Below are 24400 nucleotides of genomic sequence, written 5' to 3'. Positions count from 1 at the left end.
GATGATGATAGAGTCAGGCCATATCGTTGAAGCATGGGAATACTTACTAGGTGTGTCGAAAGAAGAGATGCCAGTGACGTCATTGTATATGTGCTGGACCATGAACTGGTTAGAGCTTCAGAGTTATCTAGTGCTCTAAACAGAAAAAAATATAGTAATGGAGAATTCTCTCTCAAAATGGCTTCAAGAGTTTACGTAAATAGCAACCTTCGTCATTGATTGAGCTGTCATGTACAAGAGCGCTCAAGAATTATGCAGCGAGATCGTGCTCTCCGCACTTTTTATATATTGTGGCTAGTGCTCACCACGACACATAACCACACTGCATAAAATGTGTTTGATATGCCTAGACATGTGTAGACTCTGTTCATTCTCCACATGCAACTCAAGCTATGCTGCTCATGATTTATGAGTTGTCTTTCCTGTGTTTTTATCATACTTCGAAATATGAGCACGTGGTCGACTTTTGTGGATTGAAGATTGTTAGATATGCTGGAGGTAATTAGGTTTGCAACCGCATGGTAGATGAAAATGACAGTCTTTGAAAGCAGATTATAGTCTTTTCTATATCAATGCATCATGCTTGGATATAATTGTATACCGGACGCAATCTGAATTTCCGTGCCTGCATCCCAACATCTCCTTTCGGCTAGCCGTTCCTGCCCCGCATTCTTGCCTCATCCCGCCGCGCTGGAGGAAGTCGTCATTGTCATTCTCCAACTCCGCACTCCGCCAGGACTGCAGCAGCTGCAACACAGCATCCGACTCCACACATTCGACATTATGCAACTAGGTCTTTCGGAGAGTCTTCCGGCTCTGGTCAGTCGACGATTCACAACCGCCAAAGATGCTGGCCATCTCCTCTTTTCTCCAACCCAGCTCGCGACACTCCATGCTTCGGGGGTACCGGTAAATCATGTCCTTGTGCCCTCAATTCCTGGGCTACGCGCAAGCTTTGCTGACACCTTCACTCAATCTTGCCCCAGTATCAACTTCGTTACTGTCCAGCTCTCGCAAAGAAGCCAACGAGTACCCCGAAGAACGAAAACGCCAACCCTAGCGGACCGAAGTTCGATCCCTTCGAAAACCCGTCACCGGAGCTTCTAATAGCTCAGATCCCCCGCGAAAACCCGACCCATTTCTTGGTCCTCAACAAATTCCCCGTGATTCCCAACCACTTCATCATCGCCACCAAAGCCTGGAAAGCCCAGACGGATCTTCTGGAGAAGGAAGACCTCGCAGCCGCCTACGCCTGTGTCAAAGCATGGGCTGAAGCAGAGGCTCCGTCCTCCGCGCGCGGCAGAAAGCTGTTCGCCTTCTTTAACTCGGGCGACGAGAGTGGCGCGAGTCAACCGCACAGGCACCTGCAGTTCCTTCCTGTGGAAGCGATGGCCCAGCAGGAGCAACAACAGGAGCACTCAGGCAACTGGCGGCCTCTGATAGATATTGTCGCCGCCACCGCGCAACCGGCAGCCACCGGCGGGTCTGGTGGCTATCGGCGGTCGGATCGAGTTCCCTTTGCCCACTTCGCGCTCCCCCTGCCGCCAAACCCCTCGAGCGAGACCCTCTTCGCAACATATATTTCTCTGTACAGGGCTGCGGTAGCTGCGGCTGCAGCAGCTGTCACAAACAGCAGCAACGGCAATCGCCGCGTCCAAGAGACGACCGGCCCCGCCGCCGTCAGCTATAATCTCGCCATGACCGAGTCCTCGATGATCATCTGCCCCAGGAGAAGGGAAAGCGCACACGTCCCAGTTGAACCTGGCGCCAGTGCGGATGTCGCCGAGGCTGGAGTGGTCGCCCTGAACGGCACCATCCTGGCCGGAACCCTCATGGTCAAGGCCGAGGCCGAATGGACCGAGTTGCGCCGCAATCCGCAGTCATTGAGCAACGTGCTTTCGACGATTGGCTTTCCGCAGGTGAATCTGCCGGAGGTTTCGCAGCTATGAGGCGTCTCACTGTGAAGCATTATTCTAGATGAGTCACATATGCATCAGTGAATCTGCACATATCCACGGAGTAAACTATGTGTCATACCTGCTTTTACGTGATAGAGATATAATACCATTGGTTTGTTTTCGGAAAGGGACCGTATGTATGTAAGAGTAGATTGACTGCTAAATTGGTTGTATAGATGCCCCCTACCGCCCACGCAATCGATTTCCACATCGTAGTTCTACACGTGAGACTCCCCCCCCCTCTTCTATTCCAATCCTGTCATTCAGAGCAAGGCGAACAGACAGACTGAAAGACAGGAAATAATTCACCCATGTTCCTGCCGGGTAAGAGTGAACCGGCAATGTCAATAAATCAGCCGGTCAGTCAGTCAGCCGGGCCATCTATCATCTTCCGCCGGGCAACAGCAACCTTCCTTTCTTCTATTCTCACTCTTACCTCAACCGGGAACTCGGACATCAACACTTCACATCATGCACCTCACACCATTTCTTCTTACACGTCGCATTCCCAAAGAGGTATGAGCCTCCGTTCTCATGTATATAGAGCGCCACCTGTTTCCAGGATACCTTCGGCGGCTGAGCGAGGGCGGGATTTCGAGACTGGTAATCGAAGAGGTACGGGCACTGCGACACCTGTCGGCCGTGTCCCAACCGAATCACCGCTTCACAAAGAAGTTGAATCTGCAACAGGAACGGACGAAAGAAAATCAAGGTCAATATATGGGATTATGCTCACAGTTGAACCACGCAACCAACAATAAGGAAGGGGGTGGGGACCAATGAACTTTACATCTCTATCTTGCCATTGCGGCTTTCTCACTCGAGAGTGCTTGGGTTTGGTCAAAGTCCGGTATCTGCCACGAAGGGTGGATTCAGCCTCGGCGAAGTTGCAAACCTCCTTGATGGTCTTGTACGAAAAGCCTTGCTGCTTGTACTGGATCAAGAGCTTGTTCTTGGCATCGGATCCGCGCGTCGGGGATTCTCTGAGTGCGCCTCCTATCTCAATCACACCATGTCCGTTGGTTGGGGATAACTGCGGCCGGAATGGAGGGGGGAGCGGATGATGTGAAGGAGCAAAGGTAGACGAGTCCTGATTTTGATAAGAGTATGTCGGAAGAGGCTGATAATAGGTTGGTGCCTGACTTGTCATTTGTCTCTCTGGGACTGGAAGTATGTCAGGATAGCATGTTTTGCCAGGACAGACTCCAGCTAATGGACTTGGAATGTCCGACCACCCGTCATGGCTGGGCTGAAAACTGTCATCTGGAGAGTGATCCGGCATGGAAATCAGCTGGTCGAAGGTACCACTCAGGTCATCATTGCATGAATGGGCTGTTGCGCTGCACACAAAAGGTGCGGGATATGCCAGTTCATCGTGGCTGATATCCCTCGAATGCGTTGCACATCCCACTTGATAAACTTCAGGGATGGACCAGGTGAGAGCACTGGTGGTATCTATCGTCTCCTGTGCACTTCTAAAGCTATCATTGAATGTCACAGAGGAGCTATAATCACATGGTACTTCGACTTTCGGCAGTGGGACTTCAGCATCGTTGTTGCTGGTGGCTAATCCAGGCTCTTGGTGTGCGACACTAATGAGGTGATCGGCGCGCAGGCACTCACTGTCCCTAACGCCAAACGCAACCAGGTCCTCCTTCGAGCTTAAAGCTCTGTGTGGGATCAAGAACGGCTCGTTGGCCACGGTGCTCGTGTCGAATTTGATGTTCGGAGGACTAGCAGCGCTAGAAGCATCGTCCAGACATGCAGCCGGAGAACAAGCCACAGGTGCCTTCTGCAGCGGCTTTGAGACAATTCCAAGCTGTTCAAGTTGATTGCAGTCCGTTCGCAAGGGACTCCGTTTGGCAGGCATGTACGAGCAACAGGCTTCCGCTAATGTCGGAAGAGGAAGACCGTGAAAAGGTGGCTCTTCACGCTTGGCCGGATCGAGTGTAGAAGGAATGATTGACCAGTAGGAGATCTCTCTCTCTTTGATCGAGTCTGAGATCATCATATAGGTGTTTGTCATTTCGATGATTTGCGAACAACGCTGGTCAACCTTCATTGGACGCTGCGACTCCGACAACAGGGCTGACCAGGCAACAGTATCAGACTCAACTGGCAGAATATCTGACAAAACACAGGAGTGTATTCAACCTACCTTCAGCAAGATTTGCCAGAGCTTGACATTAAATGAAGGTGCTTGCCAGGTGACTTGCTTCCTAGCTATCGATCTTCTCGAGGAAAGACAGGCGGCGTTTTTTAAAATGCCACGCTCCACTTCCTTGCTCAGTTCACCGCTTCAGTCTTTGACTGCTCGTATGGTCTCCTGGAATAGCGAGAATTGGACTTAGATGTCGTATCATGCGCGTTGCAGGCGAGTCAGGGCACCTGCAGGCAGCGATGCAGTCACTCAGCACATCGAACTCCATATGGTAAGGTTTCACTTGTTGTTGCAGAGTTGCGGTCAACTTACTTAGAACATAGACCAGGCGATTGGTCTGTCGCACTCTGAGGCGAGATTCAGTTGCAATGCCTTTACCCTCAATGAGTCCCAATCGAAAGGCTAGCACCTGCTGTGTTTCGGTCGAAAGAAACAAAAACGCACGGAGAAAGATGGCAGTGTGTGTGAATGATAATGGAAGGGACAAGGAACAGCCCGGTATTCAAGACTTGGTCACTTTCCGCCACTCGGTCCAACAGCGAACAATGTCTCGGTCACTGTCAACGCTCTTTGTGGCTAGTATTATGGCTCCAGCACAGCGGACGCGATGGGGCCGTCACAATATACAATGCGTTCAGCTTAAGACACTGGCTCTAATCCAAGACGCGAACGTTGACACTTGAAGAAAAAAGATAGTAGCTCTCGAGAAATCTCCAGGGCAGTCATTAAGCTCATCGAGGAAGAGCAGAAGCGATGTGCCCCTTAAGTCCTTCTCTAATTCCATATCCCTGACAGTCGTGATGCTGCGATATGAGTATTGAGGTCCCTCCACACTTCCCGAACCACCTTCCTTGTCCTGTCCTGTACAGAAAGAAATCCTTCTTGTCCCTTCTCTCCGCTTCCCCGGCCTAGTTATTGAGGACTGAAGCACGTCCCCTTGAATGGCTTGCCGAAAAGGCGTGAAATCCGACCAAAAGGGCCTAAAACCTCGACGACCAAGCTCTCATTTCAGCTCTTCATCGTATCAAGCTCCCACACGGAAGGCTCAACCATGGAACTCATCTGGAAGGAGGGTCGTAAGCCGAATAGAAGCTGATCTCGTGGCGTTCGGCGACGAAGAACAGGACTGGCAAGGATCGATAGTCGATTGGTCAGATCTGAATCAGGATTTCCAACTGTCAAGGGCATTTTCTCTCTGGGACTCCGGATGAGACTCCACTGTCATTAACCTGGGATTCATCTGTGATTGGGTGTGGTTGGTTTGGCTGTGCTGGCAACCAGTTCGGATACTTACATATAGGGCTTTGTCCGCTTCCCTTACTTCATCCACCGCGACGTTTGATCGGAGAATTCACCACAATTCCCCGGTAGATCTGCCAGCATACCCGGTCTTCCTCTCTTTTTGTTGTGAATCAATTTCTATTGATTCGATGTTTTTTTTTGCTTTTTCTACTACTTTCTGGTCGCCTGTCGACTGGCCAGCTCTAGCTTCCCTCTTGCTCCCCCAAGCCTCCCTCCACTCCACAACGGACGACGAAACGTTCCTGCATCTGCAGGTCAATTCCGATCTTGATCGCCAACCCATGGCCAGTGACAGGGGAACGGGCGGGGAAAGAGTGGCTCAACCCCGGGATAATAAAAAACCAGAGCTCTCTCGAAGAAGGGGATTCCTTCTCCTTTCGCGTATGAACCTCCCGTGATCCGAACCAAATCAGCCAGGATATAGCCTATATCCCTCCATCCAACCCGCCCTCAAACGTCCCTGCCTTTCCCGACCCAATCAGCATCAATTCAACGGTGATACACACAGTCGGAGCTTGCGACCCGGTGGGTTGACAGACAGACAGACAGATCACGCACGAAAGACTAGACTGCCCCCCCCCCCCCCCCCCAGAGGTCCAGATGAGATGCTGTTGACCTATCGCTCGGCCTATCGATTCTTCCTCAGTGCCCCCCGTTCACGATCGAAGGAACGGTCTGGATGCCCGTCAGTCTGTGGCTTGATTTGGCTTGCCTGCCTGCCCGCCTGCCTGCCTGCCTGCCTGCTTACCTGTAGGTGGCCCTATTCAGCATACCTTCCTTTCCTCCCACTCTACATACCCGCCGTCATTTACCTTTGTTATTAGCTTAGTGACCACTGATGCTGGCGCTGATGGGGCCACGGCGCGGCGGCTGTGGATAGCCGTTATGCTCCTTCCTTCGTCCATCCCCAAATCCTCGCCCCGCCCAGTACTTACTAAACTTACTACCAATTATAGATTCTCACTCTCCTTCTCCGCTTCAAGGATCATTGATCCTGGCCATGCTGGGCCCCCATCCCCCATCCTTGTCCCCGGGATCAACCCATGATAGAGCTAGTGATCACGTTTTATCTATCTATCTATTCATCATCCAACCCCAGACCCCAGACCGGGACCATCCTCGGAAGCGAGTAAAGGAACCCTGTGCTGGAGATGACGAACTTGAGAAAATTTCACGAGCATGTCAATAAGCCTGCGCCCCCCCCCTCCCCCGGGGCCAGGGAAAGGGGGTTCTTGTTGCAGGTCCGGTATTTCTCTTCTCGATTCGTTTTCTTCGAAGGGTCATTTGTCAATACCTCCCTCTCGTTTTTCTCTTACAATTATGTTGTCATTGCCTATCTCACTTGATATTTTTTCTTGTTTTCTATCTCCCTTGAACAATTTTTTCGGCATTGGGTACCCATGGTGACACGGCCAGGGTATCCGTACATGGGTAGTTGTAGTCTACAGTCGTACATAGTACCTATGATAGTACTGCCAGGTGTACTTACTCGTAGGACATAGTCATGCCTGGAGGAAGACATTTGATTGGTCACTTCTTGATTATACGCAGGGTATAGCTACCAATCCACTTGGAAGCCTACCTACCAGATTCACGACATGTTCGAAGCATTTTTATGCAATGTAGACAGAAAAACACAGAAATGGCAGGGGAATGAACCAGTACCGTACTTTTTTTCAGTTCCAACCCCAAAGTCCGGGGACCCCTGCTGCTTCTTCCCCCGCCCCTGCTACTTCCGTGTTTAATTTTGTGGTCTTTCCCCCCCGGATTTTCTCCCCATTACTCCTCTTTGAGGAGGACTTTCTCCGTCGCATCGGACTGTTACTTCTTGCTCGATTTGCTTCTCCAATGATTCCGGGGAAGGGGGAAAGCGGATTGATGGCGTGCTCACTACTTTCTTGCTTCTCCTTTGTCCCAACTCTCAATTATCTTTCTACGAGATATGGGAAATTACGAAGCAGAGCAATGATGGGGAGGGGGGGGCGAACTTCAAACGAGACTGTTTTGATCTCTCATGTCTCTTTCCGTGGGTGAGTACCCAGTTTGCCAACAGACCATTCATCCTAGCCATCGCGATCATTGCGATGGTGGCGTGTCATCTTATTCTTTGATCATGGGGGACAAGGTTACGGCGAGTTGGGAGTCATCTATCAGATGAGTGCAATCACTACGGCCTGAGACACAGGTTCTACTACATTAATGCACCTATTGTGCTCTACCCGTGGCCTTTGCCCGCAATGACCCACAATAGAATGGAATAGGAATGGAATTTTGCAAACACAAGTGGCGACAGCCGGGGATGAACTGTACTTGTCACAGTCATCCTTAGAAATGATGTAGAAATGGCTGTCACAAAAGCCCTCCTGCAGCTCCATCGTCCGAAATGGCTACCAAAGAGCTTCGATTGACTGCTTCCATCCCATCTGGGGCTTGATGCGCTCTCCATGACGGTCCAGAAATCGGTCAACTAGGAGCACTGTGACATGGCTTAGTAAATCAACTGCACGGAAAGACGGACGATCTCGACTTGCCAGTTAGAAGAATAAGCGTGAAGGCATACAGAATAGCCGGAGATGTCATGAACGAGTAAACGAGCGAAAAGTGCCGGGAAAAGCTGATCAGACCGGCTAAGAATATCCCAAAAAGGACCCGCACTGTCACACTGATAGCAGCACAGATACCGCGGGCATGGCGACGCGTCAACAAGACGAATGCAGCAAAGAAGAACATGGCCAGACTTGCCACCGCAAAGTAGTAGATATAGACAAAGCTAAGGAGCTCCATGTACATTCGCAGTAACCGATCACTACCCATCGATCCAATGTCTACATTCTTGGAGGGCATGATACCCATGCTGGTGAACAAAGCCGCTGTAACATTTCCGACCAGGTTACTGAGAAGGTCACTAGTGGCAGGGAAGTCATCTGGCCCATCCGATGGGCACAGTGGCTGATACGGAAGATCATTCAACAGTTGGGAAATGGAGATTTGTTCATTAATCGCGCCCCGGCTGTAGTTGATCTCCATATCGGCAATGGTCGTCCGCAGCAGATGAATGGCCTCTTCTGCCATGGGTCGTGGCTCTTCGCAGGTCCATAATATCGTCTCAGTCAGGTACTTGAGCTTCAGAGTGATGTCCAGAGTCAAGGCAAGGATCTGAGAGCCTTCGAGCAGAAGAATGAGAACGACATGAAACGGAAAGTGGAGCTGGGCCCAGATCTGCTGAGAAAACTTGCCCGAGGTACGCCGTGGGGAGAGATCGAAGTACGCTTGCCATAGAAGATACTAAGTATTCTCAAGTAGTTAGCATGTCTCGGACTCGACGGGGAAGAGCATGGCTGAGCCATACCACACTAGTCGTAACGCCGAGAATATGGGCAAACGACCACTTGGTCCACCCTCCCGGTCCGACCGTCTTGTTAACAATCCTTGTGATAGCGATGACGCCCTCACCAATAATTATCAGGGTTAGTAGGCCCATCCTTACGTTCAGATGAGTGTCCTGAAGACCGATCCCTGCTTTCACAGAAGACGACCCCATGACTACCCACATTTCTATGGCGAACAGAACGAACCAAACAATCCAGGCATATGTACCGCCCACACCTCGGCTGCGAAAGGCAAAGTACATCTAGTGACAGAAAAGTTACCCAATCATCCTCGCGCCGATGCATGTTCTATATCTTGAGTGCTTACCCAGAAGTAGATAAAACCCGTGATAAATAAGGTTGCGGCGATAAAATAAATTCTTATAGACGCAGACCTCATACGCTTGCTCAGAAAGATGGCGTCGACAGTGTATTGTATAGAAAGCAAAAGCCGACTGACACCGAGTATCAGGCTCAATGACTGGAATGCCCAGATGTTATCGTCTTGCACTTGTGTGGTAAATCGAGTCCCTGCTGACGCAAATTCCACCATCACGGCCATTTGAATAGCTTTGCAGATTCGCTCAAAGATCGAGTCGCGAGCGAATCGAATATCGAACAAGGTCACTTGGAGCCAGGTGAACCAGACCACCCCAAGAAAGCCAACATATGCCCCCAACGCTGCCAGAACTCATTAGATCAGGGTCAACACGAACTGTTAGAGGGGAAACTCAAGTCTAACCATCTACATTATTGATCTCATGCGTGGCTGTGAAAGTTGAGAGGTTGGCAACGAAGAAGAGGTCAAGGAACAATTCAATTGGAGTTGCATCAGAATGATGATAGAGGTGAGGAGGCTCTCCATCTTTTCCTTCGATAGGCGATTCAAAAAACGGTATAACACTTCGCTGACATCTAAATGTTGCTTAATCAGTGGAAGCACAGCCGAGATGCAAATAGGCTGGCCTACGGGGCAGTTTCTTCCTCCTCTTCTTCTTCTTCTTCGACACACTCTGTCTTACGCAACGGTTGATGGAACCAAGAGAGAAAGAGTGGCGGAGCCATGTTCGACCGGGTCAACAAGGCATAGAGTAGTTTTCATGCGGGTGGGTATCACAGAAAGATAAACATGCGGTCATGATGTGATGGACAGTAAGATAGTGAGCAAAGGCTTGACAACAGAGGAGTTGCAGCTAGGGCCTTGTCGGTCTGTCAGGGCAAGAACAATGGACGAGATCCAGACACGAAGAAACAAATAAGGTAGTCACGCCTTCAGGGTTCCTGTTCCGAGTTACTTGCCGTCGAAGGTGCCATTGATGCGCCCAGGCCTTCCAAACCGCGGGAATTCGCGAAGTCGTCAGCTGCTGATTGATTGCCTTCGACACCTGACGATGCTTCAGCTTCCTGCTTGAGCTTTTCATAGGTATCGCCAGCCTCTTTGATCAGGACCTGGATCTCCACCTCCCGGACAGCTATGTCGGCCTTCTCCTTCCGCAACTCTTCCATGCGATCGACCATCTGGGCTTTGGACGTTTCCAGGACGGCGAGGTTCATACGTAGTCGCTCAAGGGAATGAGCAAGACGCGGAAGCGAGGTAACTTTAGGTGGGGTTTTTGGCCGATCAATACTGTCCCGATGACTGTTGCCCATCGCAGCTCGTGCTTGCTTAGCTTCGTAGGCCGCCTTTTCTTCCACATCCGAATCGTCTTCTTCTGAGAGCGCCTCGGCGTCGTCGATAAGTTCTCGCATCTCCTCGCGTTGCCGTCGCTGCTGTTCGCGCTCTGCTTTCCTTCCAAGGGAGATGCGACCATCTTCCACAAACTCGTCAAATCCTTCAGCAAAATCTTCGTCGTCACGGACCAATCTGGTATGCTCGGCTTGCTCCCGTCGACCCTGTAAATCCCATTCATCATCATCATCGCCACCAACGTCAAGAGAGATAAAATCCTTTTCCGTGGTCGAAAGACTGCCATGTTCCTTAGCGAGACGTGCTCTCCGAGCTTTCTTCTCCCTAATCTCCGCTTGACTGGGGATGGCTGCTGGTGCTGATACCTTCATCACTTCTCCAAACTTGGCAGCCACGTCGATCGTCTTGTTCTTATTCTCCTCTTCCTCGGTGCTTGTCGCCTTCGGGGTCGAGGGGGTCGACTCGCGCAGCTCCTTTAGATAGTCCTGACTATAGCTCGGTCGATCTTGCTCGGGTCCAACCCTCAAGGAAGGAGGATTGCCAGCCCCAGACGGCGTTAATGACCTCTGAAAGGCGCTCTTTTCCAAGACCCGTCGGCCCAAGCCATGTCGCTTCGGCATTACTACCTCACTTTCATTCTCGCCATCGCCGCTGTTGTCCGTCATCGACGTCTCGCCGGGACCGAAGGAGAGACGCAATTTCGACTTTTGTTTCGTTTTGAGATTCGACGGGCGCTTGACAACGGGTCCGGAGTCTAAAGCTAGTCAGATCCCACTGTCCTTGCTAGAATGTTAAAGCAGTATTTGCATGTTTCAACAACGAACCTTGCTCCCCGCCATCGCTATCTTCGTCATCTCCTCCGATTTTGCGAGGTTTTCGGCGATTAGCAATCTTTGAGCTCATTGTAAACAGATCCCGACCGTATAGTCCACTTCCTCGTCCAGGATAACAACAGTAGCGGCCTCCGACAAGCACTGGCGTCACCGTTTCCACCTCCGCCGCCCCCGGTTTCTTTCGTTGGAAGCTCCCCCCGGGAACAACCTTTATCCGGGCCAGCTTATCCCTCCTCCTCCGCCGCCCGCTCGCTGTACGTCAAAAGTCCGCAACGCGACAGCGGGACATCATAGACGATCCACCCGATCAAATCAGCCCAAAATGCCTCAAGCTCAGCCGGAATTGAAGAAGGTATGATCTGTTACTCCGAGCTCCAATCTATTCCTGAATCGTGATTTACTGACAAGGTCTTTCCCTCTATCTAGTACATGGAGAAGCGGGTATTCTGCCAACTGAACGGCAACCGCAAAGTCATTGGTATCCTGCGCGGCTACGATGTGCGTTTATATATTCTTGATTGATTCCATCATGGGTTGGGGGGATCACGGAGCACGGATAAAAGACCCCTAGATGCTTGTTTTCTCACGCGGAGTCCCATATGCCTCTTCTCGTATTCTTGAGAGGGATGTCACTAACGGCGGGCTGCATGGCAGGTATTCATGAACATTGTGCTCGATGAGGCTTTCGAAGAGAAGCAAGGTGGTGAGAAGGTTGCTATCGGCATGGTGGTATGTTACCTCGGAGATCCTGATTCGAAGACTTAGATCAGGACCAGAACAAAAGCTGATATTGGGAATGTTTCATAGGTCATTCGCGGCAACTCCGTTGTTATGCTTGAGGTGAGTCTTTCTATCCTCGTCTCATCCCTTCTTCTTGTCATCCAGTGGTCGCATTGACTAACTTACGTGCGTTACTTAGGCTCTGGAGCGTATAAGCGACAAATGAGAGAGGTCAAAGGCGGTGGGAAACTGAAATTGAAATGTCTTTTTATACCTTCATTGTGGGATTGTTTCGAAATGCAATAAGGAGTTCACGGGTTGTTTTGCTCGCATGGCATAATCGAGGGCATTTCATGTACTTGATTCTCTGGCTACGAGAATTTTCATTACGGACTAAGTTTGGAAGGCCTCGAGGGTGGAATCTCGTGAGGGTGAAATTTGCTGGGAGAGATGATCCCTGACAGCCAGACTGATCATCACTTTCTGTTGCAAAGCCTGAACCCCAATCCAACAGATAGGCGGCTGAACTATCTGCACCTAAGAATAATCCAGAATAGAGTGATGGTTCTTCTAGAATATAGAATTGTCAAAAAAGATAACAATGATCCATGCAACCCCGCGCCATGCGTCTCCTGACCTGACCCCTTTCCGAAGTCCCAATGAGATAACGAATTAGGCAAATAATGGTATCGAGTTTGTTTTGGGAAAGACTATTTCGGCTTCTGGCCGAACTTCAGTTTCAGTTTGAACCCCCCACCACTGGGCGTAGATGGTGTTGAGGGAGCAGTTGCTGTCTTCGGTGCCGGCGCCTGGGGCGCAGGGGAGGGTAAATTTGGAATGTGCAACTTTGGCGTCGGTTGCGGGCTCGGTTTCGGGCTCGGTTTCGGGCTCGGTTTCGGGCTGAAGGGGGCTGCACTAGAACCCAACTTAGAGCTCTTGAATGTAATGCGAGGGGGAGGCGGTGCCATCGCCTGGTCTTCGCGCTTGCGCTTGGCAGCAGTAGGTTCTTTCGATGGAGCAAGCGCCGTCCGGATTTTGCTCGACCGGAAGAAGTGTAATCGACCCTATGTGGTGTTAGCGGGACTTCTTAGCCGCTGTGCGCGGTGTATGCTGGTGCGCTGGTAGGACTCACTCTTCCAAGATGCTTCACAGCCCAGTAACGAGGATACTTCAAGGTAACCATACGGGTCGTGACAGCGTCATATAAGACTCGACAGAGATCAGTAAACTCGGAGAGTTCCAGTACCCCAATGTATGGAGAATTGCATGCAGCCCAGAGCGATTCTTTCAGAACCTGATCGCCTGATACTTCGTTTTTCAAGGCCCCCAAGGCTCCGGTAACAGTCTGTCTCCGTGCAAGATCCGCTTGGCGGACTTCAGTTGAGGACTCTTGCTCGATAATCAAGTTGTCGGCATTGGCGGGTTGTTCTTGGTTCACATCGCGGCCGAAGGCGACAGGCGCCAGGGCTTTGCCGAATAAGCCATGGAGTCGTCGCCTGATCAAAGCGGAAGAATCGCTTGACATGGTAAATATGAACCACCGCAGAAGTTCGGGGCTCCGGAATAGATCGAGTTCGACAAGACATTCGAATGCGGCGAGGCGGAGAAGGTCATAAGTGCCAGCTCGTGTGTATGGCAAGAACTGCATCATATCGAGACTCGATATGTTGGCTTTCATAAGTTGCATCTGACAACGTAATGCGGCGCAAGAATAGATGTTCTGGAAAGAACTGGACCATTCGTCCATTCTTCTGTATCTATCGATCTCTGCAATGGCGTCTTTCTCTAATTGATCCTCTGCTTGGGTCTCAAGCACACGATCCATATCGAAGTCGTCGAGGTCGTCCATTCGAGACTCGACTTTTCCCAGCATCGCGTGGCAAAGCGACTCCATCAATGTCGCGACGTAAAAATTGTCCGAATACTGCGACACCATGAGCATATACATATGAATAACTACGAGTAGGAGGCTCACCTCATTATTAGAGTTATCATTGAACTTCAACTTGTCATACAAGAAGCGCTTCACCCTCATTGGCGTCTTTCCATTGTTGTCGCGTACTTTGGATATAGCTTCTGGGATGACTAGTTGGAGTACATATGCAGCTCTATCGGCGAAGTCGTTCGAGCGAGTCATCGGAGACCCCGGGAGACAGAAAAGTTCTTGAAAAGCTCTCTCAAGGTGGAACAATCCAAGCCAGTTGATTTCTTCCTTGGCATGCTTGACTAGGGCTTGAGCCGCAGCCACACGGATGCCGTAAAAGTACCTTCGGTCCATAAGAGTTCGTACAAATATGGACGAGATCAGCGGGTGCTCGCGCTGAACCGCCATGTATTGCAACGACTAGTAAAATGTCAGCATGTGCATATGTGTAAATAAGTATGGGACGAGCTGACCTCCAATTGCGCAATGACATCTCGATCCTGTTGGAGTTGTGAGAGATACATGTATCCTGGCATTGCCAGTGATAACTTGCAAACCCATTCAAAGTCTGCGTCCATGCGAATCCACTCATAAGATTCCTGTCCCATTCTCTCTTCGTCCTCTTTGCTCCAATCGGCAAGCCTCCATTCTTGGATTTCTTCTTCGCTCTGTAAGACGTCGCCCAGACAATAGAGCAGGACGTCCTCCTGTGCTTCAGCGCTAGGGTCACCACCCGATGCTGCAGCTGCACGCTCCTTCTGCCTCTTGTTCCTCTTCAGCCGCTTGTACTTCGTGTTGTAGGGAATGTCAAACTTGGTGACTCCTTCTTTGATCTCAACAATGTGTTCGTAGGGCGTACCGTCAGCTTCATGAATTCTTATCGTCATAGAACCGGTAAAAACAGGCTGGACAACTCCGGCATAGACATTGCGTATCTCTTCTTTGACGTCACGCATAAACGCGTTTTTGTCGAGATCACGTGTACTTGATGGGTCTGCTTGGACTTGTCTTATCATCATTTCGACAACAAGTTTCTTCTTGTTGAATCGTTGGGTAGCCTGGAAGCGCGGACACCCAGCACCATATACCCACTGCTGAAAGAACGCATCCAGCTTTGCGTGACCAAGTCGTTCACAAGTCTTCTGGAAAAGTGAACTGGTGACGGCTCCATTTGGTATGTCGCCCATTCTGGAGTTCAAGAATAGCCGAGATATGATCCGAGACATTGTTGCTTTTCCGCTTGCCTTCGTAAGCCGCCGGTCGAGAATGAACAACACAAGAGGAGCTTTGAGCGCAATGAAGTCGATCTCAGAAGGATCTATGTGTAGGATGTTTCCCATGTCATGGATTGATGGTCGTTCATAATCCAGATCGCAGACTTTATCGGACATCTGTTTCAGACGAAAGCGATATTCATTGTTGCCACAAAGCTTTCGCATGAAAGTGTCCGTGATATACCAAGAGACGCCCACGGTGACCCAGGTATCAGCAGGCTCTTTTGGGACGATATTGACGCCGATCCACTGGGATGCGAGAGCATGAACCAAAGTACGTGTCGAATCATACATTGGATCAATGACTTCTTCAGGAAACAATAGGTGGCTGCTGCAGATGGAAAGACAAGCCGTTGGCAGTGTGCCTTCGGGCAAGTCATCTACGAAGCAGACCTTGTAGCTTGAAAATGGATAAGAGCCGTATGACAGTGAGAAGAAGTCTATAGCTTTCGCCATAGGGAAACATGTATTGCGAACTTCGTCCGCCCTACCGGGGAGACAGAACGCATGCAAAGGAATCGCATTTTGACCAAGCTGTTCATCCTGATCACTTTCGCGGAAATCGGCCAGGTTCACGTACTCAAATGGACCGATTGCGAATCCAACCTGCTGTGCCGAGAGAGGAGAGTAGCAAGCAAAGGAAACTGTTTTCTTGCTGGAATCCTTCGGGTCGATAATCTCGTCCGTAAGATCGCCGGAACAAACAACCGCTACATCCAATCCCTCATCATCCGAGGCAATATATGGTCCTCGAGCATTCGACCGGCCGGAACTGCCCAAATTCGCCTGATCCCGCAGCTTGCGATCGAACATATCGCCCAGCGTGCATGGACATTTGATCGATATTTCCCATGTGCAACGTGAAGCAGGGTCGTCCACACACGGGAAAAGCGGGCAACCGACTCCGTATCCAAGCGAGTTTGTTGTGTAGGCATGGGGATAGCGTCTGTCGCCGTTTTCGACCCCTACAAACTGCAGCCCGTCTCGTATGTTGTCGGTGACGAATTCGATATACAATGTCAATGCCGTGAACCGCGGAAGTGAGGTCTCTGCTGCCTTAGAGCTCAAAGGCCCTTCCCCCTCATCCGCTGCCCCTGTAGCGCGTAGGGTCATTTGATCCTGGGCCTCGATAGAGAAAGGATCGAGTTCATCGATTCGAACGCTTTTCGGGACAGACACGAGCAAATCGGGCTCTGGCGGTGTCTTGAGCAGTCCGTCTATCTTGGCCGAAAGACGTTGGTGATAGTGAGGGCCGTATAGTTGGAGTGTCTCATACTGATCCACGTATTTGACCGTCGGTACCTTCCCACTGACATTTAGACGTCTGAGCTCGCCTTGCCGGAAGTTCAGTCGTAATACGCGAAGATCCTTGTGATGCGGGTGAATTGTGATCTCGGTCTTTCCCTTGAGGCTCTTGGTCGCAAAGTCAATTTCAAGCTCAACCTTCTGATGCGCGACAGTAAAGCCTAGGTCCGGCCTAGGAGCCCCAGAGGGAGGCTCGACGACGCCTGGCATGGCGCAGGGTATACTCAGTCGTGCACTGCGCCGCGAGCGCCACACTGACCATCCACCGTCATGTCCAGGCTCAAAGAGCGATGAGACCAGTACCTGATATCACTTTCCTTTCACCTCGGGCGCGATTGTCGAACGATCTTGGGCGACAGAGTTGAGGAAGACGTTATCGGCTGAATCGGTCGGATGAGCTTCAACGGCGGGGAAACAACAGGAATAAGGCGGAGTGAGATGAGCTCGGCTTAGTCGATAATCTTCGTCGCGGTATCAGGAGAGAAAATGCACCTCCAGCGGCAGGACCCAGAAAGGGCGTCGAGAAGGAATAACACAAAAACACAGAAAATGAGGTTCACTTCAATTTCTCACCATGTCGCGTTTCCAGCGTCGAAAGCTTGCGGAGCACGGTAGCAGACACGTGATTCCGTTCCCGTTCCTCTCTTCCCTCTTCCTTCTTTCTTGTAGCCGGGATCATCCAACTTGGAACCCGAGGCCCTCCTTTTCCTTTTTTTTCTCCGCCCAGAGTCATTCCTCCTCTCAAGCAGACTCAAGACAGGACTCTCTTTTCCCCGTCTTTACTGCCCTTGGCTGCTTTTTCAGCGTTCAGCACCAGCGTTCAGCACTACGTAATAGTAGAGAGGCTCAATCGGTACATTGAGGATCCGTGATTGTTCGCGAGCTATTCTCCTCCTTTCAATTGCATACCGCGCAATGCGCCATATCTGACTATTCTAAATCGTTTTTCCGAGACATTCTTCGTCATACATATAACAATCCAGAATGAGCGTAATTTTCAGAAGGATCCAAGGTGTGTCCATGCAATTCTACTTGAGTACTTTCCCCAGCCCTACGCTTGTGTAGAGCTAATTGGCCCTGCGCATCTCGTAGCGATCCAAGACTCGCTTTCCGATGATATCTTGATGCCCCTGAAGAGCTACAAGTATCAAAGCGTCGATAAGTCCTTTATCTCGAACTATATACTTAGGCACTACGTAAGGTTGCCCTCATTAATCGCCTTCGCCCGCTTGTCTGACCCTCAGAACTTCCGACTAGTGGAATGCATTTGTTGAGATTTTACCACTCTCGTTGGCCCCGAATATGGTCACTTTACTGGGTTTTCTTTTCATCGTTGGGAACGTGATGCTTATAGAGATCTATATGCCGGATCTTGTGGGCCCAGTAAGAGCACCACCCTACAATCTACCATCTCCGCGAAGCTGAACAGTTGTGCGCGAAGGGTCCTTCTTGGTTATATTACAGCTTCGCTTTTGGCATGTGGATGTGAGTCTGCACCTTTGATCTCGTCGTTTTGGTGTCACTGACCAGCGCAAGGTACTCCACTCTGGATAACGTCGATGGGAAACAAGCGCGCAGAACCGGCACCTCTAGTGGTTTGGGCGAGCTTTTTGAGTAAGCATTCTTGTCTATCTCTGATAAGACAATGGGGAACTAACGTTAGGCAGCCATGGCATCGATTCGCTGAACTGCACCCTGGCTAGTTTGCTTGAGACGGCGGCGATGGGCTACGGTTCGTCCAAACTAGGTGCATACACAGCTCTGGTTCCGTGCCTCGCTATGTATTTCTCGACCTGGGAAACGTACCATACGCACACCCTTTACCTCGGTTACTTTAACGGTCCTACCGAGGGTCTGCTTATCGCGATTGCGATCATGATCGCGTCAGGTGTCTATGGTCCTCAGATCTGGTCCCGGCCGATCGTTGAGTTCTTGAACTACCCGCAAATCTTCGGGAACAACTCCATGAAGGACCTGTGGATTCCCATACTTCTTGGGTCTTTTCTCCTTGGCCACCTTCCTGGCTGTGTCCTCAACGTTGTGGCTGCGCGCCGGAAACAAGGCCTGCCCATTACCCCTATCTTCAAGGAATGGGTACCCATGATCGTTTTCACTGGTTGCAACCTTGCCTGGCTTTTCTCTCCGTATTCGACTCTGCTAGCTCATAACCGACTGGTTCTGTATTGCTGGACCATCTCGTTCGTCTTTGGACGCATGACGACTAAGATCATTCTTGCTCATTTGTTGAGACAGCCATTCCCGTATTGGACGGTGCTGCAGGCACCACTTATCGGAGGTGCTATCCTGGCCAATCTACCACGTCTGGGCCTTCCGATGGTGAGCGCATCTTTCGAGCTACTCTACTTACGTCTTTACCTTTTTGTGGCGTTCGTCGCGTACATGCACTGGGCATTCTTGGTCATCAACAGAATCACGACTTTCTTGGGTATCAACTGCTTGACCATCCGGCGTGACAAGTCCGTCGCGAGAGAACAGGCGTATCGCGAGTTTGGAGAGGGCACACTTGCTCCTCTCAACCCTAGCGCCGACCCCAGCAAAGGCGGTTACAAGAGCCATTGATCGAAGCAAAACGGTGAACTAACGGTGCTCAACTGCTTGAATAACCCCGTTAAAAAACGCCCTTTACTTGTGACGCTTCATCATCTTCTTCGATAACCCATTGTGGTGCAATACACAAGGCGAAACCCTCGGTCGAGCTTGTTCGTGATATGCACAATCAAACGGTCGCTTGACCCGACCGACCGGGGATGTATAAAAAGTCCTGGCTCAATGATTTTCATGTCTTCTTCTTCCATAATGTCTCTGGCCTACCGATTGATGAACTTATGACTGCAATAAATGGGACACGAGGACAAGCAAGGTCTGGTGAAGGACAGGTGTCAGTATATATAGATCATAGACAGTATAATATTAATGGCTTGCAAAGATTCAATTTTTCATCATCTTGTTGAGCCCTAGAAATGGTAGTTTTTCTTTGGCAGAGACTCAACCTTTTCTGGTATAGTCCAGGACCTCGGTTCAATCTAATGCGATTATCGTCTCATCTATGGAGTACGCTTTACCTACCTAACCTTAGTCCGAATACCTCCTCGGCAGATAGCCCACCTTCCAAGCCCTCTGATTCGTACCGTTGCTTCAGATCACTGCCCTGCAAACTTCAGACCCATTTATCCTCCGGTGTTTTTCATCGGCCAACCGGCGATTTTCCCCAGATGACCGGTGCCTCTGCCACCGAGCGATAAGCAGACCCTCCAATCAATCCTGATAAGGTTGATAAGGTGAAAACAATGGGGTTATACTTAGTAGTTAGAGGGCCCTCTCACGCGCATACATCCCTTGAGTAACGCACTCGTCCCCCTCCCCCTCTCCCCTTCCTCCTTCCTTCCAAATTCTGAGGGGGCTTCTACATCCATCTCGAGCACATCAAGTCTTCACCTCGCGCCAAAATGGGTGATTCCAAGACGGCCTCGGCGCCTGTACCCGCGCGGCCATTTGACGACTATGGGCCCGGCAGCGTTCAAGTCCAGGATGCAGATGAGCTGCGTCTGGCGCAAATGGGTACGTATGTCTGAATTGGATGCATTTTTCCCTCTGCGCATGAGGAGTGGAAGTTCTGACTGAGTCTCGATGATGGCGGTCATTCAAGCTAACTTCTCGACATTCCTCCAGGACATAAACAGGAGCTCAAACGCCATTTCTCGGTATGGAGTCTGATTGGATTAGCGGCCAATTGCACCATTTCCTGGACAGGTATGACGAGTGGGAGATGTGAAATTTGATCTATTGGCTGAATGAATCTCCTTTTCAATAGGACTTGGACTGGGGTTGATCACCTCTATCAATGCGGGAGGACCTGGCGCATGTATGCAGCTTCCCACCCCCCCACCGTTCCTGGTAACATGGAAACAAAAGCAAAAGAGGAAGATTCAACCAACATGAGCTAACCATTGAGACTCGTATAGTAATCTACGGATTCATCCTGGTCTTCATCCTGCAGTGTTTCTTGGCCACGTCTTTGGCGGAATTTGTCTCGGCGTATCCGGTGGAAGGTGGGATGTATCACTGGATTGCAGCGATAGCCCCCCATCGCTATAGCGATGTGTTGAGCTTCGCAACCGGCTGGAGCACCGTCTTTGGATGTATGCAGAAGCCAAGGTGATTTCCCTACAACCACCAGTACTAACTGCCTTGATAGGGATCTTCACCACGGCTTCGACGAACCTGGTTTACGCATCCAACTTCATGGCCCTCGTTGGATTATATAAAACCGATTTCGTGCTGCAGCCATGGATGACGTTCGTGGCATATCAAGGGTTCAATCTTCTTACGTCCGCCATTGTCATGTTTGGAAATAAGTGGATGCCTGCAATCAACAAGTTCTCGTGTAAGTGGAGGTTTTGGGCTGATTAAGTCCTCTGTGTCTTGCGAAAGAACTGACGTTTTCCTTCCTGTTTCACGATCGATAAAGTATGCTATCTTCAGTTGGCTTGGCTTGCCATCCTCGTTACTGTGGCGGCGGCGGCCCCAAAACATAATGATACTGAATTCGTTTTCCGCACCTGGATCAACGAGACTGGGTGGGAGAATAATGTCATTTGCTTCATCACCGGCTTGGTAAATCCGCTGTATTCTCTAGGTGGCCTAGATGGGATCACGGTAAGAGTCATACCCTGCCAGACTGGCTTGATCTAAGAAGCTTCTGACTGACTTTTCATAAACAGCATATTACAGAGGAGATGCCAAACGTATGTACCTGCCCTCCCCAGGGGGCGCTGGCTGCGCTGAACTGACCTCTCGCAGCCTGGAAGGAATGCTCCGTTGGCTCTGGGTGAGTAACCATTATCAATGCCGAGTTTATATACAGTCTCGCTGACAGGTGTCATGACTCCGGATAAGCTTGCACTCTTGGCATAGCTTTTGTGACCGGATTGTCCTATCTCCTAGCTTTGATGTTCTCGGTCCAAGACTACACAACTCTTGCCGACTCGCCCACGGGCCTGCCTCTGGCGGAGATTTTTCGCCAGGCGACCCAGAGCCGAGGAGGTGCTTTTGCGCTTGTTTTTCTCTTGTGGGTGGCGGTGGGCCCGTGTATGATTGGTTCGCAGCTGAGTATGTGCCTAACCCTTGAAAGCCCCAAGTAGGTATTCATGGTATTCATGTTAACACTGCTTTCCCATTAAACAGGCACGGGGCGAATGTTCTGGGCGTTCGCTAGAGACGGGGGTCTTCCATTCTCGAGATTGTGAGTCTCTGATAGAAGCCTTGCCAATGCCCAACAGCGAAAGGAATATATGCTGACGGCCACTGCAGCTGCTCAAAAGTCAGCCCTCGATATGGGGTTCCGGTTAACGCCCAGCTAGTTGTCGGCATCATCGTCGCTCTTCTGGGATGCATTTATCTGGGCTCTAGCACGGCCTTCAACTCCATGATGAGTTCTGCAGTGTATGTAAGCTTCACTCATTCCTGAAATCGATTTTGGAAGCTCCGGGGCTGGTTTTGACATTATCGCAACGCAGGACGATCAACAACTTTGCTTATCTTGTGCCGATCTTGACCAACGTGCTGCTCCGTCGGCAGACCATGCACCACGGCCCCTTTGCCTTAAGCTTTGCCATGGGGATGACGGTCAATATCCTCACGGTGGCCTGGTTGATTTTTGCCATCGTGTTCTTTTCGTTCCCTTATGAGATGCCTGTGACCGGTAAGTGGACGACCCAGTTGCTATGGAGAAGGCCGTCTCCAGCGGCCTACAAAAGATAAGGGCCCGCTGGCTGACAGTTAGCTGGAATAGTATCGAACATGAACTATACTTGTGTATGTGTCGGTGGATTCTTGTTTCTCGAGCTACTGTGGTGGCTCATTGCGGGCAAGAAATACTCGAAGCACATGCAAAAGGTAAAGGCGCATGATAGCGAGACAGCACACACATCAGTGGTCATTGCGGCCGATGAGAAAAGCTAGCTGCGCTAGCTATGAGGATTTGTGAGGTACGACGACTCAGGATGAGGCTCACGCGTCATGCTACTTCGATACTATAAGTGATGTGCAGCTGAATATAATTAAACAGGCTCCGGGCCTCAATAGTTCCAGATCATGAGTAATGGGAAGCACGTAGAACGCATGCACCCCGAAGGTATAGGCTTCGGGGCGGGAGCGAATCGCTAACACATTACTCGGATGGTCACTCCAAATATCGGGGACGCATCACATGAGCCCCTAGTCCCGTAGAAACATTTCTGCAAAGTGATGGGTCAAGGCTGACTGTATCGAAGCGATACAAGCCATTGCCAAATATCTATCACAGTGCATCCCCAACGGAGTCTGTGATATTGACTATGTCCAAATAAGGCCAAACATGACTGATGGCGATGGTTGCTAAAATCTTCCCGGAGGTTTGTTTGGGTCAGCACATGGTGTTGGATGCAACATATATATGTAAATGAATATCTGCCTCCTTTCTCGAGGACATGAAACCAGGTGTGAATAGGTATATTCATATTCGTTGATGTCGTGATTGTAGTAGGATGGCGTTTCTTTATGTTAAGGGCAAACAGCAGGATCCCCTTAGCACGTCCGTCCAAAAAGGAAATCCTTGACAATCGGAGAGCTAGAAAATTCAGGGTTCAGTAGAACGCAGCTTTGAACCACAATGTCAGTTCTTCGCATCCGTGCACAATTCTGCCACCCATGGCGCAACTCACTTCAGAAAATATTCCAAACCAGCGCGACGCGATTCAAGAAACTTAGGACGAAACTTGACTAAAGGGATCTGTGAGCTGGTATGCTTTCTCATGCAGCTTGCGCGACACATACAGATTACACTCTTAGGAGGTAAGGGAGGAAGGGCGTTTTTGGCATGCGGAAATGATACTATGAGGCGTTGTCGTAGGTCGTCGAACTCGGAATACCTGAACATAATAATAAGCATTAGGTAATTTTGGCTATAGGGGAGAATGCGAAAAGCTTCCCTCAATCGCACTGTGATAGGGCCCCCCTGGAGCAGCTATTAGCACTCGACCAATGTCCCGTAGCGCTCAGAGTAGCAGCAGCGCAATTTTGATACGCCCAAACTCACATCAAGTGTTTGAACCCTGCAATTCCAGACTACGTACGATCCAATCCCCGTCTTTCCTTGAACAACAACATAATCATCCACTGAGACGCTCTTCGCCCACAGTCCACGACTAGTCTCACATTCCGGATCTTCCGTGTGGTCCTCGAGGGTGATAGCCGGGCCAGCGTCGAGAGATATTTGGGAGATTCTGGAAGCAGCTCTGTGATGAGTCCAATATGGAGGGACTATCCCGGAAATCGGGCGCTCATTACTCGAAGCATCCCGAGCTTGAAGCAAAGGGGTATCATCGCCGTTGATGGGTAGATTCAGGGTGGTGTCGTCCGTGCTGGAGGTAGCCGAAGGTTGGGGGGAGGGTGAGTTTGGGTGCGGCGAAGGCACGAGGCCAGTATCCTCATTCGCTGGCTCCATCCATCTAAATGTCACTCGGCAGATTTGGCGGAGACGATCCGGACTGTCACTAAGAATAGGTCAGGTCAATCACGATGCAAGCTTAAGGAGGAAAATGACCAGTAGCGGAGATTAACCCAGGGTAAACTCAATGTCCACTAAGACTGAATAGAATAGTCTTCGAAGCTTTCCCGTGGTTCCAAGCAGAGGAATCGAATGAGGGGGAAGAGGGTCTGTGTCCGTTCGGCGTACAGAATACAGTCAGATGCATGCCAGAATCATCGATGACCGGTCACAACAAGCCACGTCCAGGGCGTTATCCGGTAGGTAGACTAGTACTGTACGTTGGGACGAACGGGGGGGAGAGAAGGAAGTGCGGGGGAAT

General features: G+C 50.4%; 6 protein-coding genes across 6 annotated transcripts; 3 read left to right on the top strand and 3 right to left on the bottom strand.

The window, feature by feature from the left end:
* The first annotated feature begins 690 nt into the window (after positions 1-690).
* Positions 691-2093, top strand: ASPACDRAFT_121917 (putative bis(5'-nucleosyl)-tetraphosphatase). The gene is made up of 2 exons (XM_020196478.1): positions 691-909; positions 987-2093. Exons 1-2 carry the CDS (start codon positions 784-786, stop codon positions 1947-1949), a joined length of 1089 nt encoding a protein of 362 aa, XP_020054541.1. The 5' UTR covers positions 691-783; the 3' UTR covers positions 1950-2093.
* A 321-nt stretch (positions 2094-2414) lies between these two features.
* Positions 2415-4159, bottom strand: ASPACDRAFT_1857528 (uncharacterized protein; the record flags this gene model as incomplete). Its single annotated transcript, XM_020197555.1, has 3 exons — positions 3163-4159; positions 2779-3048; positions 2415-2639 (listed from the first exon to the last, which is right to left on the bottom strand). Exons 1-3 carry the CDS (start codon positions 4018-4020, stop codon positions 2415-2417), a joined length of 1353 nt encoding a protein of 450 aa, XP_020054540.1. The 5' UTR covers positions 4021-4159.
* A 3758-nt stretch (positions 4160-7917) lies between these two features.
* On the bottom strand, positions 7918-11958 carry ASPACDRAFT_53191 (uncharacterized protein; the record flags this gene model as incomplete). Its single annotated transcript, XM_020202709.1, has 7 exons — positions 7918-8706; positions 8771-9052; positions 9118-9470; positions 9532-9714; positions 10085-11230; positions 11301-11367; positions 11947-11958. The coding sequence occupies 7 exons, from the start codon at positions 11956-11958 to the stop codon at positions 7918-7920; spliced, it is 2832 nt and encodes a 943-aa protein (XP_020054539.1).
* Positions 11959-12739: 781 nt separating this feature from the next.
* ASPACDRAFT_61731 (transcription initiation factor TFIID subunit TAF2) lies at positions 12740-16742 on the bottom strand (the record flags this gene model as incomplete). Its single annotated transcript, XM_020203694.1, has 4 exons — positions 12740-13093; positions 13162-13953; positions 14005-14373; positions 14427-16742. The coding sequence occupies 4 exons, from the start codon at positions 16740-16742 to the stop codon at positions 12740-12742; spliced, it is 3831 nt and encodes a 1276-aa protein (XP_020054538.1).
* Positions 16743-17298: 556 nt separating this feature from the next.
* On the top strand, positions 17299-19475 carry ASPACDRAFT_79758 (sn-1,2-diacylglycerol cholinephosphotransferase). Its single transcript, XM_020205486.1, has 6 exons — positions 17299-17544; positions 17625-17728; positions 17790-17915; positions 17974-18017; positions 18069-18146; positions 18200-19475. Exons 1-6 carry the CDS (start codon positions 17517-17519, stop codon positions 19110-19112), a joined length of 1293 nt encoding a protein of 430 aa, XP_020054537.1. The 5' UTR covers positions 17299-17516; the 3' UTR covers positions 19113-19475.
* A 524-nt stretch (positions 19476-19999) lies between these two features.
* Positions 20000-22514, top strand: ASPACDRAFT_53188 (putative choline transporter Hnm1; the record flags this gene model as incomplete). The annotated part of the gene is made up of 13 exons (XM_020202708.1): positions 20000-20111; positions 20223-20303; positions 20365-20415; positions 20516-20692; positions 20749-20937; positions 21022-21209; positions 21275-21298; positions 21354-21381; positions 21450-21662; positions 21738-21795; positions 21864-21995; positions 22070-22254; positions 22345-22514. 13 exons carry the CDS (start codon positions 20000-20002, stop codon positions 22512-22514), a joined length of 1608 nt encoding a protein of 535 aa, XP_020054536.1.
* Positions 22515-24400: the final 1886 nt, after the last annotated feature.

The sequence above is a fragment of the Aspergillus aculeatus genome (assembly GCF_001890905.1).
Source record: "Aspergillus aculeatus ATCC 16872 unplaced genomic scaffold ASPACscaffold_11, whole genome shotgun sequence".
NCBI lineage: Eukaryota > Fungi > Ascomycota > Eurotiomycetes > Eurotiales > Aspergillaceae > Aspergillus > Aspergillus aculeatus.
This window is presented reverse-complemented; position numbering and strand designations above follow the sequence as displayed.